This window comes from Euphorbia lathyris, chromosome 4 (genome assembly GCF_963576675.1).
Source record: "Euphorbia lathyris chromosome 4, ddEupLath1.1, whole genome shotgun sequence".
NCBI classification, from domain to species: Eukaryota; Viridiplantae; Streptophyta; class Magnoliopsida; order Malpighiales; family Euphorbiaceae; genus Euphorbia; species Euphorbia lathyris.
Window position 1 is genome coordinate 71,405,323 of NC_088913.1, and position 13,071 is coordinate 71,418,393.

The 13,071-nt window shown below is 32.4% G+C and overlaps 1 protein-coding gene across 2 annotated transcripts; it reads left to right on the top strand.

The window, feature by feature from the left end:
* The first annotated feature begins 8,285 nt into the window (after window positions 1-8,285).
* LOC136226258 (scarecrow-like protein 9) lies at window positions 8,286-11,935 on the top strand. Of its 2 annotated transcripts, none has more exons than XM_066014630.1 (3): window positions 8,286-8,706; window positions 8,921-11,447; window positions 11,530-11,935. In XM_066014630.1, the coding sequence occupies exon 2, from the start codon at window positions 9,132-9,134 to the stop codon at window positions 11,343-11,345; it is 2,214 nt and encodes a 737-aa protein (XP_065870702.1). In that variant the 5' UTR covers window positions 8,286-8,706; window positions 8,921-9,131; the 3' UTR covers window positions 11,346-11,447; window positions 11,530-11,935. The 2 variants fall into 2 exon arrangements, with proteins under 2 accessions (XP_065870702.1, XP_065870701.1); XM_066014629.1 differs by having other exon boundaries at window positions 8,286-8,620.
* Window positions 11,936-13,071: the final 1,136 nt, after the last annotated feature.

Consider the following 13,071-nt stretch of genomic DNA (forward strand, 5'->3'; position numbering starts at 1 on the left):
GTGGGGATCAACTTATCTACATATATATGCTTTACAAGTGATGATATTGGCAAAGCTACCCGTATCGACGTGGACCCTTCAGACCATGAAGTTTTTCATGACCATTTCTATGACCAAAGCATCTTCGTGAGATTGTTTTGGGATATTTTTTAACTTGCCAATGAAAATTTAGACGTTAAGTCATGTAGTCGCTGCCTATCTCCATAGACCGTCTTTCTTCTTTCCGTACGGTCCTCAAGTGATAACTTTCATGACTTCTCAAGGGACGTGGCTCTTTCTTTCGTAAGATATTTCTTTCTTTCTGTAATATATGTCTTTATCACTTTTTTTTTTTTAGCATGAATATGATATTATGTTCCGAAGATATTTTCTGTATATAATATGAGGTTCTTAAAACTAGCTCTAAATTTAAATGTCTATCAATGCAATTAACAATTTTTTCCCTTGACTTTACATGTTTATTTTTGTCCATAATCGAATATATTGAATTATATTATATAGGATATAGTCACAAACCCACTACTACATTGATAGATTCTAGAAGAAAAGCATGTATTCATGAACCTAATGAAAATGACACAATCATTTAGAGAAAACAAAGATTATTAATTATGTATGTTCACTACTTAATAATTACACATACAAACAAACAAACAAAAAAAGTAACCTGGTTTGTTTGTTTGACAATATTTCTTACTCCTACCACAATTAGTCCCTATCTATCTATGTCTGTAACTCATTATTTTTTAATTATTATGTTTTCAAGATAAACTGAAAATATTGCTATCACTGTTTTTTTAATCATTTATTCGATGAAATTATATTATATGTATTTTTATCGTTAGATTAAAATACGATAAGTACGATAAGAAAACGCCGATAAGAAATCAAACCTTACAAGATCTATAAAAAAAAATTAAAACTACAAAGAGTAAAAAAGACTATAAAGGCATAAAAATACAAAACAACAATCAAACATATATTTCTCGTAAATCAAAATATGCAGAAAAGTAGATGCAATCCAATTTTTAGCATTTAGATTATTTCGAATATTCGGATCTGAATCCTTTCTGTTGATGCAACCACGTAGAACTATTGATCCACGAATAAAATAAACCGTTTCTGCTCTTGCTAAATTCGAAAAATGTACAAATGAAAGAATAGTAAAAACCAGATATAATTCAGACGAATGAAGAGATCCAATAAAATATATGAAATCCGATTAAAAAGAAAAACAACAAAGTAAAACACATAAGATCTAATTCGGTGGGGTAGTTCCTTCTTCCTATTCAAAGTAGATTGTCAAAAGAGATAAAATTTGAAGCTTGATTGATGATGAAATTTGGACAAAAAAGAAGAGAAAAGTAGAGTGAAAAGAGTAGAGGAAAGGGGCGGTTATTAATTCTACACAAGATGGGGGATGAAGCAGTATGTATTTATTAATAGTTTAAAAACGAAATAATTAGTTTTTTTTTTATGAAAATGCGTACATCATTTCATTTCATAGATAAATAAAGGTACAATAAGAAAAGTAATGAATAAAACCGTGCATAAGTACATGTTATGCCTAGTACAGAATCCATAAAGGTAAAAGAAAAACTATAAAAAGCAAAATAAACTATTAAAAGTACAAATAAAACAAACAACAGATAAAACATATATGAGTCCTTTTTTTTACAACCACGTAGATGTAGTGATTTACGAATAAGATCTACAATTTTTGCTCTTCCTAAATCAAAAAATTTTACAAATGAAAAGATAATAAACAACAGATGCAATTCAAACGGATTAAAAGATCTTATAAAATATATGCAATCCAATTAAAATAAACTCAATGAATAAAGAAACGAAGAAAAATTAAAAAACGTGTAAGGAGGAAAAAGGAAAACAACCTTCCTTCTTCATCCTCAAATAGAAAACTATAACTCGAATGAGATGAAAATCCAATTAACAAAAAAATCAATTGATAAATTTGGTTAAGAAAAGAGTATGGATAATTGAAGAGAAAAAAAAACCGTTGAGAAAGGCAGTTTAATTGAGCTTCTTAAATAATTGGTTAACTAATTAGTAGCTAATCGAATATAATAAATTAGTATACGGTTCGCTTTTTTTTAACTGAAAAAAGGATTAATCTGTCGACTCGAATCGAATTTAATTTGATGGAATGGTTGGTATTAATTTTAATTTTTTAATTTGTTTAAAAAAAAAATCAGATGCATATGTTTAGTAAATATCTCTGATTTTGGACCACCCTTATGTGTCTATTCTATAATTTAGATTTTAGAGAGATATTAAGCATAATACATATTTTTCTAAATAAAGCTAACCAAATGGCATCGATATCTAAGAAAATAATTAAATTATCTGTTAACTTTCCATTTTCATAGGCAACATGAAATTTAGCTATGAATTTTGTCATTTCAAAAGAGTGAAAAACTGTCTTTTTCTTTTTTTTTTTATAAAACAAAATTGTATTCTGAATTACTATAATTCAAGAAGCACTTAAAAATAGATAAATAAATAAATCAGGTATTTGGATTAATCGAGGGATATGGTTTTTTTCCTAAATTTCAAGATTGATGATCAATATTTTCCATTTTTGCAGATATTTTTTTCAGGATATTGTCGGTGCTTGGATGTTTGCCGCTCCAATATTTTACTGTTTTTTTATATATTTTTTTATTTGATTATTCTGTGACACAAGTAAATATGTGTAGTGCTCTAGTAGTGTCAACTGAAATTCCTTTGGTGTAAAGTGATAAAAATAAGGTTAGGAATCGGTGATCTCACTTCGATGTTTAAGTTACAGAGTTTAAGAAGGTTGGTATTAAGCAATTCAGTATGAATTGCAGACAACGTATGACATTGTTTGTCTATATATAAAGCGTCAAAGGCAATTTTGATAGTCAATTAGAATGTACATCTTATCTTCTCTTAAGGATCTGTGTTGATCTCAGAATGATAGATGTCCGATGTAATGAGGACAATTTGTATTGTAGGAAAAATGTCTCCCTTAATTCTAGGCATAGAATCAATGACCTATTTCGATGTGATTTTTTTGAAATCTTTTTATTGGTCCACGTGTCTTGATAGGTTATTTATTGAAACCTGATTTGATTTGACGGTTCTCTCAACAAGCGTTCTCGCTTCTCTTGATAGAGACACGTATGCAATTCATCATACTCGTTTGTGCTTGATACAAGATATCCTCCCTTTCGATTTCTGAAGTTATTATTAAAGAATCCAAAAGTGATAAGAGTTCGGTTGCCAACTAAAGTAGAAACCACGCCTTATGGCTAAACAAGATATCACGTTCCCATGTTCAAAGCCGGTTTTAGGTCTAGGTCCGGGGCGCGCTGGCCTAGAGCTCATGATTGAAGGAGTCCAAAAAAAATTATTATATATATATATATATATGAAAGTTAATTTTTTATATATATAGATAGTGATAAAATTTGTTTAATTACTGATTATTTTCTATTTACTATGGAATACTAGTTTTTATATGGTCTTGTTTGGTAAAGAGCGTTTTGGGATAAAAAGAGCGGTTTTGACCAACTTTAGAGGTTTGACCACTGAATCCGCTAATTGGAGTGTTTGGTGGAGAGAGGTTTGGGAGAGAGTTTTGGGATGAAAACGCTAATTTAGAAAAAGCTCCTTTCAATTAGCGTTTTGCAATATTAAAATTAATGAACTTCTTTAACCCTAATAGATAGACTCCCTCTTCTCCCGCGCCAAAATTAATGCCCTTATTCGTCTTTTTGCACAAACCGCTATTATCAATCAGCTAATTTTTACCAAACAGGTCTACACAAACAGCTAATCAAATCAGCTAGTCAAATCAACTAATGTAATCAGCTAACAATTAACCGCTAATGTAATCAGCTAACAGCTAATTCCTAAACGGGGCTATATATTTATTGAAACGTAATAATGTTTTGTGTTACTGAGGAATGATGGATTTTGAATTGAATGTTGAATTGAAATTAATGTGTGTATTGGAGGCTTTTAATTCATATGGAACACATGGATGGAGTAATTATGAATTTGACACTACAAGAATGGGATATACGACTTTTGGAAAATAATCATCATTCATCGAATCGGTTCTTAAATTTTCCGTTTCAGCTCTTGATTCTGTCCAAAAGCAGCCAGGGTCGGCTCTTTGCTGCGATTGGAGTTTAGGTGGTAAAATTATACTTAACTTTTATTATATGATACGAAATTAATATGTAATTCTTTGCTGCGATTGGAGTTTAGGTGGTAAAATTATACTTAACTTTTATTATATGATACGAAATTAATATGTAATTTTAGTTTTTGAATGGAGTCGGTTTCAGTATTTTAAAGATTTTATGTTTACTTTTAATTTTCTTATAAATTTACATTTATAAATTTAAATTTAATAGATATAAAATTTAATTAATTCTTGATTAGTTCAAGAAGAATTAATACAACAGTACAACAAAGTTTTAGTTCCAAAATGATTTGGGGTCGGTTAACATGAATCGTCATACGAAATCATGAAATCAAGTCGTGTCGGTGATATAAATTCTCTTCATCCATTCCGTCTTATCCACTACTATGTTTTTCTCGATCTTCAAGAAACTCATATCACTCTCAATCAACATATTCCAAATTTGCTTAGGTCTTCCACTACCCCTCACTATTGCATTCACTTGTCACTCTTCAATCATTCTAACTGGCACATCAAGCGCTCTTCGTCTTATATGGCAAAACCAGCTTAGTCGGTTTTCCCTCATTTTATTCTCAATAGATGTAACCTCTGCTTTTATCCTAATTATTTCATTACTCATCTGATCTTTTCTCGTAATGACCACACATCCATCACAACATACGCATCTCCGCCACCGGCATCTTACTACAATATTGTTAAGTGTAAAAAAAAAAACGTTAAGCTTTGCCCTTTTTACAAACACAGTATTGTGATTTAAAAACTTGTAAATAAGGGTTTGTGGTTTGTGTAGTTTGTAAACTTAGACATTTCGTTAAAAAAATTTATTGTAATTTACCCTAAAAGCAAAAACCAGAGTTACATGTTTACAAGTTTTTAAACCACAAGATTGTATTTGTAAATAAGATAAACCACAGTTGTACTTTTTTCGTATTGTTAAGAGATAAACAGTGAAATAAATTTCAGAGGTCACCTATTATGTTATTGTTGTTGAGAGATGTTAGTTGAAAAAAGATAGTTTGCTCTATTATCGTTTATTTTCGATTCTATTTTAGAAGACTACATTTTTGTTATTTATATGTGGTTGAATCCTAGTCCACTTGTAGACCTGCAATTAGACAGAAACAATGTCAAAAAGGGGACTGAAGTCTGGCGAACCCGTTCTGATGCCTAATTCAATTTTGAGAAAAGACTTGAGGATGATCACAACAGTAAATCAAAGCTAAGATGTGAACTTAATAAATGAAGAAAGTAGTGTACCTTAAATTGTGCTTACTCTATTTATACTATGATCAAACTGTAGAAGATGGTTATAAACTTAGGAGCGGAACGTGCCACGTGTCACTTGTTGATAGGTGAACGTGTGCCCATATATTGGGGGTTGATGTCCCTTAAGCCCACTAGATCCGTAATTTATGGGATTAGGCATGATTGTTATAACGAGTGGATCCTTGACGGGGTCAATGGGACTTCTCGAGCTAAGACCTCCAAGATAGAGTCTTATTGAACAGCTTTGTTGTGGTGACTCCACGTGTCCTCTTCTTTGAATAATGGTCTAGTCTTCGTAAATGCCACGTGAGCAAGATTATATTCACCTGATATCATCTCTATAGTATTACTATTAATTTCAGACACATGATAATAATTATTTATATGGATAATTTGTAACAATTGAGATCTCAATAATTGTTGTATCATAATTAGAATAAGTTTTGGATCGGAGGCTCTCCTAAATAGGAGGTTCTAGACCAATGTCTAGACTGGCTCCTCCTACAGCTGGCTCTATGTTTTGGTTTAGTTTAGTAAGTAATGTGTGTGCTTTTTTTTTTTGCGTTTGACACTAAATTGATATGAGAATTTTTGAGTTGGGTTGGGGTTGACTTGCTAACTCAAAGAATGACAGAAATAATGTGAATATTAAATTATTACCATATTTTTCCATGATTTTACATGTCACCTTAATTAATAAAATTAAAATTAATATATGCAAACACAACTTGAATATGTCATATTTATACATGTCATCCTTAATATAGATAGTAAAATTATGCATGACTTATAAACATATTACACGAATTTAACACGATATTGGTAAACTTTTAGATGGTCAATGTTAACATGCTATTCCAAAAAGGACAAACTATTTAGAACTATTATCATATCCTCGTATCTTTTTAAATGTTACTGTTAACATAGATACATAATAAAATTACATGTGAAAATACGACATGGAATCGACATTAATTCGATTAGGTTAACACAATTTTGATATAATTTTTTTTACTGAATTAGGATTGACTCATTTCACATTAACCCGATAATTGACACGACACGAATCCGATACAAATCCGATACTTGTGACCCAACAGAAAAGGTTGCAATGACTAGAACTCCCCTGCCTTTGTAGGCTCTATGTGTTTATAAAGCTTGGGTCTGTTTATTCTACATCTACACTTAATCTTAGACCATGGTTTTTCTTTTTCAGCCTCTAAGCTCCTAAATATGGGGCTTTTTAAAAACAAATTCCATCAATAATTATACTAATAATAATATATTATTTTAAATATGAAAATGTTTGGCATAATTATTAAAAAAAAACCCTACTTTAATTAGTTTATGAAATGCAAAGTATATATATAAGTTTCAAAACAGAGTAGCATTTGTAAAAATATTTATAATTTACAAATAGGAGACTAAAAATAAAGGAAAATCAATAAAAGAACAAACATTACGTGAATTAAGAAAATAGATTATATAATTAAAATGGAACAACAAATTTTGTTCCTTTTTAAACTTAATAAATTTTGATTTTCCTTTATTTTTAGTTTCCTTTTTAAACTTAATAAATTTTGGTTAGTAATATTGGTTCTGCCGGAGTCTTCAATTAATTTGTATGTTATCTGATATTGTAGTAACACAGTTCTGATCACATGCACCTTAATGAGCATGTAGAATTTGCTCATTCACCGCTAGATCTAAGCTTATTAGAATCCTAAAGTAGAGATTTCAAACATTCTGAGGCTTAGATTTAATAAGCTTATATCTAACGGTGAATGAGCAAATTCACTTGCTCATTAAAGTGCATGTGAAAATTCCTATGTAGCAACAACTGCTTCTCCATTTCTTAAAGAATAACAATATTTTGCATCTTTAAGGATAGAATAGTACGTGTAGTGACACTATCCACAATATATATATATTTTCGTCAGTTATCTTAAAGTCAATTAATAATGTGGAAGAATTCTTCATTAAAGTAAATAAAAACATATTATTATTGATTTAAAATAAAAATTACATAGAAAAAATAGTACATCAATAAAATTAAATACATAATATTTAATTATCTTTTGTACGAGTGAAGAAATCCGACATATCTAAATGGGATACATTAATTGGTTCATTATCATTAACGACACAATTAGTTACAAGATTTATAGCTTTTTTTTATGATGCATGGTAAAGTAAAACTAGATGCTGGCGAATGGCTGATTATACCACAACAGTAGCATGCAATTTCTTTTCTTTTAAATTCTGATTTGAACTCTAACTTCAATTATTCTTTTTGTCAAATTTATCAATTTGTTTTTTCCATTCTGGTAGAAATTTACACTTTTATTATCATAACCACCATAATTATAATCAAGACTATATTCATGGTCATGACCACGATTACGTCTATAATTACAATCACATTCACAGTTATTACTTTTATTATGGTATGACATTGCATTTAAAAGTGCAGTTAATCCTGTAGAATGAGATTCTTGATTTTTCATTATCTTCTTTTTTGAGAAAATATAAAGTTTTGAGAAAATATAAAGAGATATTCTTACTGTAAAAACGAAACAATCAGTACACATTTGAGTACATATAAAAGTGGGTTTAGAATATCAAATTACAGGTATAACCACGGATAAACATCGCTCTCACTAAACAATGCACTATTTTATTGGTTGACCTCTTACTAAAAGAAACAGAAATCTCAAAATGAGTAACAAATAACTTATACCATTGCACCAAGTTCCGATTACATATTGAATCGAACTGTCAGAACTACTTATTTCATGTCTATCTCAACAGATTTTTCATTATCTTGAATGTATGGATGACATTTACTTTTAATTTAATTTGTTTATGAACAGAAAACTATGTACTAACAACACTAATTTCAATGTAATAAAAGAGTACATATGGCAGACAAGGTAAAGCCTGGATTAGACGGCTTAGATTTCGCAGTGATAAACACCAAAATCATCATCACCCTTCCTTTTCTTCCCTTTCTGCTTTCTCACTGATAAAAATAAAAAGGAAAATAGCTTTTGTTTTTATTTTTGGTATTAAATTCCAGTAGAACTGGACAAAGAGAAAGCTTTTTTTTATCTTTCTCTGCCGCTCTTCACATTTCTCTGTTTCCATGGTGTTGAGGTACTTATCTTCACCTTCTAGATATATTTATTCCTTCTCCTTGTATAAACTACTGTTTTTCCTTTTTGTGAAAGCTTGGAGAAAAGGTAATTTCTGTTTTGTGCCCACTTTTTGATTCCTGTTTGTAGGGCAATTATGTTCCATGCTATCAATATTTATGAATTGATGATTGAATTTATTGTGTTTACCTTTTATTTCAGTAATTCCTACCGTTTTTCTTCTATGTAGTATTAATGATGATTCATTTCGAGAATCTATCTCATTTTCCCCCTTCTTCGGCTTTCTTTTTGCTATTTTTAGGTTTGAATTTCTGGAGTTTCGTAATTGTTGACCGTTGATACGTGTTGAGGAGCTCTTACTCGAGAAGAAAACTCTGAATCAGTGACATCAGTTGAAACTGTACTTTTTGGCCTTTTCTGTTGCTATTTTGAGGTTGAATTTTTGAGATTTTGGTGTTCTTGTTGTTTTTGTTTGGATTTTGGTACTGGTGATCTGTTTTTTGGGGATCTAGATGGTCGATATGGATAATCCCTTAAGAGGATTATATGGTTCTGTGAGTAGCTTGAAACTCAACGATGAGATCTTGTCTGCTTTATCAGATCAGAGTCATTTGAGTGGATTAAACTTGAGTAACAATTTTGTAAGCCATAATTATGCTAATATTCTTCCTTTGCCTCCTGATTCAATCCCTAGTACTAGTAATTCAGCCTTGTCTTTTAGTTTGAACCATGATGGAGATTTACATGAGGATTGTGATTTTAGTGATGTGGTTCTCAAGTATATAAGTGAGATGCTTATGGAAGAAGATATAGAAGAGAAGACATGTATGTTTCAAGAATCTTCTGCGGCACTTCAAGCTGCTGAGAAATCCTTGTATGAGCTTATTGGGGAGAAGTATCCGCCTTCACTCAATGATGAATCAGTGCCTCATTTAGGACAGAACCAGAAAAGGGCAAATGAAAGTTACTTTAATTATACAAGTAGTTCAAGCAGCAGTGGTGATGTGAACGAGTATAAGCCCTCGAGGTATACTTCTCAATCAGCTTCACAGTCATCTTATAGCTCGGGGAATAGTTCGGGTGCTGTTTTTGATGGCATTGTAGATTCTCCGATGAGTACACTTTCGGAGATATTTAGTGATAGTGATTCTATTATGCAGTTCAAGAAAGGGTTTGAAGAAGCAAGTAAGTTTCTTCCACATGGTAGTTTGTTTACTGATTTGGAAAGTAATGGTTTGTTTCTGAAAGATCTGCGAGACGAGTCAAAGGATGAGGGAGGGGCAGGTAACATTGAGGCGAAGCATGAGATTGTGTATGTTTCGGATGAGTCCAGGGGCAAGAAGAATCCTCATTCTGAGGATTTGAATGCGGAAGGTGGAAGGAGTAGCAAGCATTCTTTGGTTTATGTTGAATCGAATGTGAGCTCGCAAGATTTTGACACGGTTTTGCTCAACTGTGGACAAAGCGAATCTGCTCTTCGTGAAGCTTTGCAGAATGGGAAAAGCAAGAACATGCAGCAGAATGGGCAGACAAAAGGATCGGGTGGCGGAAGAGGCAGGGGGAAGAAACAAGGAGGGAAAAGGAACAATGTGGTGGATTTGAGAACGCTTTTGACCCTTTGTGCACAAGCTGTTGCAGCGGATGATCGGAGGAGTGCAAGTGATCTGCTGAAGCAAATTAGACAGAATGCTTCTCCTACAGGTGATGGGATGCAGAGAATGGCTCACATTTTTGCTGATGGTCTCGAGGCACGTATGGCTGGGTCGGGAACCCAGATTTACAAAGCATTTATGACCAAGCCAACATCAGCTGCTGCTATCTTGAAAGCTTACCATCTCTTTCTTGCTGCATGTCCTTTTCGGAAGCTTTCCAATTTCTTCTCAAATAAAACAATTATGAATGTAGCTGAAAGTGCAAAAACACTTCATATTATTGATTTTGGTATTCTTTATGGTTTCCAATGGCCTTGTCTTATTCAGCGTCTCTCATCTAGGCCCGGCGGACCTCCCAAACTTCGCATTACTGGGATCGATTTTCCACATCCAGGTTTCCGGCCAGCAGAAAGGGTTGAGGAGACTGGACGACGCCTATCAAATTATGCAAAAACGTTCAATGTTCCATTTGAATTCAATGCTATTGCACAGAAGTGGGACACTATCCAAATTGAGGATCTGAAGGTTGATGAAAATGAGGTTCTTGTCGTGAACTGTCTGTATCGGTTCAGAAACTTACTCGACGAAACTGTGGTTGTCGAGAGTCCAAGAAACATGGTTCTTAATTTGACCAGGAAGATGAACCCTGATGTTTTCATCACAGGGATAGTGAATGGAGCATACAGCGCTCCATTCTTTATAACCCGGTTTCGAGAGGCTCTCTTTCACTACTCTACTTTGTTTGACATGCTTGAAACTAATGTTCCTCGGGAGATCCCCGAGAGGTGGTTGATTGAGCGAGACATTTTCGGATGGGAGGCAATGAATGTCATTGCTTGTGAAGGTGCTGAGAGAATCGAGAGGCCAGAGACATACAAGCAGTGGCAAGTTCGGACTACTAGAGCCGGATTTAGGCAACTCCCATTGAACCAAGAGATCTTAGCAGCAGCAAAGGGGAAGGTGAAAGAGCTATACCACAAGGATTTCGTTATCGATGAAGATAGCCAGTGGTTGCTTCAAGGATGGAAGGGCCGGATTGTTTATGCTCTATCTTCATGGAAGCCTGATTCTTAAATTGGTTTTCTCCACCACATTTACAGGCAGGATCAGAAAGGATCATGCATCTACTCGATTCCCGGCCCGTATGAAACATTGTTTCATGTCATGAATCAAAAGGTAAAGAAACTTAATGTTTTCATTCTGTATAATGGGTATGAACTTGAAAAGTGACAATTTTTACCTATAATTTTCTGTGCAGAGTTATGGCTGATGGCAGTAACTGAAAGTAAAATGGACTAATTAGCATAATCTGAAGTTCATAGCTTCAAGCATATTTGAAGCAATTGAAGTATTTAGGTTTTAATTTCTAGTTTGTAGAATTTCATAATGATTTTGAGTTAATAAAATATAGAAAATGTAAATGCAAGTAATCTCAAAATGTATATTTATTTATAAATAAGCAGTTTTTGTTTTTATCAGTTTGTAATATAGTGTGGAAAGAAAAATGGTGTGTCATTTTCTTATCAGCAAAGGAAGATTGTAGCTCATACCTTTTTTTGATTCTCAAGTGTAGCTCATACCTAATCTATCTAATCTGACAGTTTTTTGTCATGGGTGGATCCCACTCTTAAATATAGATCAACATTGAGATTTTTTTGATATTATATTCCAAGTGTCTTCCTATGTTTAATTTGATTTTGATAAAGTAAATTTTATTTTGTTTTTTTCACTATTAGATAATGGACCGTTTGATCCAAGCGGTTCTGATATAATGTCATGGAACCAATTTAACTAAAAGTTCAACTTGATAGTTAAGATCTAATAATAGATATTATACTAATCTGACAGTCTTAATGTAGAAAGGAAATTGGTATGTTATTTATCCAAGTTACTTAGCTCTGGAAATTAGAATCTATTTGCGTATGAAAGGGAACTACTAGCTATACTACATGCTCGCACCACTTAGAGGCATTACCTAGAAAATTCAACCATTGTCATCAAAACAAACCATGAAAGCATTGAGATTTTTTTTTTTTTTTTTGAAAAAATTGTAGATATACCTTCAACACAAAGGCATATCTAAACTATTAGGGTTAGATTACTCTATTCAGTATTAAAAGGGGTAGATAATAAGGTTGTAGATACCTTTTTCGTGAAGCATGAAGAGACTACCAAATTATTAGTCATGTCAATGGTGGTTCTTACTTGCTGGAAGAAGTCCAATCACCATCAAGTATGCGTCTCCGCTAAACGAAGGTTCGGAAAGGGGTTCCACCATAAGGGTGTACTGAGGGCAAGTTTTTTCCTGCCAATTTTTGGCAAGAGACCACTCTTAAGATTGGAACCCATGATTTCTCGGTCACACGACAACAACATTTACCGTTACGCCAAAGCTCAACATAATAAAATAGAATGCAGCAATTTATTGACATGTTATGAACTGATAAAGAATAATTGAAGGTAGGTGATTGGGAATGAAATTCAAGATATCTTTAGAAATATTCAGAATGAGTTAGTTCTATCGGCACATTCAGAATACACATAACAAATTTTTGTTACAAAAAAACAAACTCTAAAATGCATTATATCACTTAACGTGTATGCAATGAAAAAAAAATTACTTCTTAATAATACGGTTAAAAAGGTATTAACATTGTATATAATATAAGTGTGCATAATTAAACACTTAAACTTTTAGAATTTTAAGAATTGAGCTTCTCGTCATTTATTTCTACACACTAAGTCTGTGAATTATAATTTTCAGACAATTGAACCCTCACTAATGGTTATGTTAGCTAAA

What these genes read in the sequence shown, in the direction of transcription:
- LOC136226258 (XM_066014630.1), top strand. Translation starts at nt 9,132, where the DNA reads ATGGTCGATATGGATAATCCCTTAAGAGGATTATATGGTTCTGTGAGT.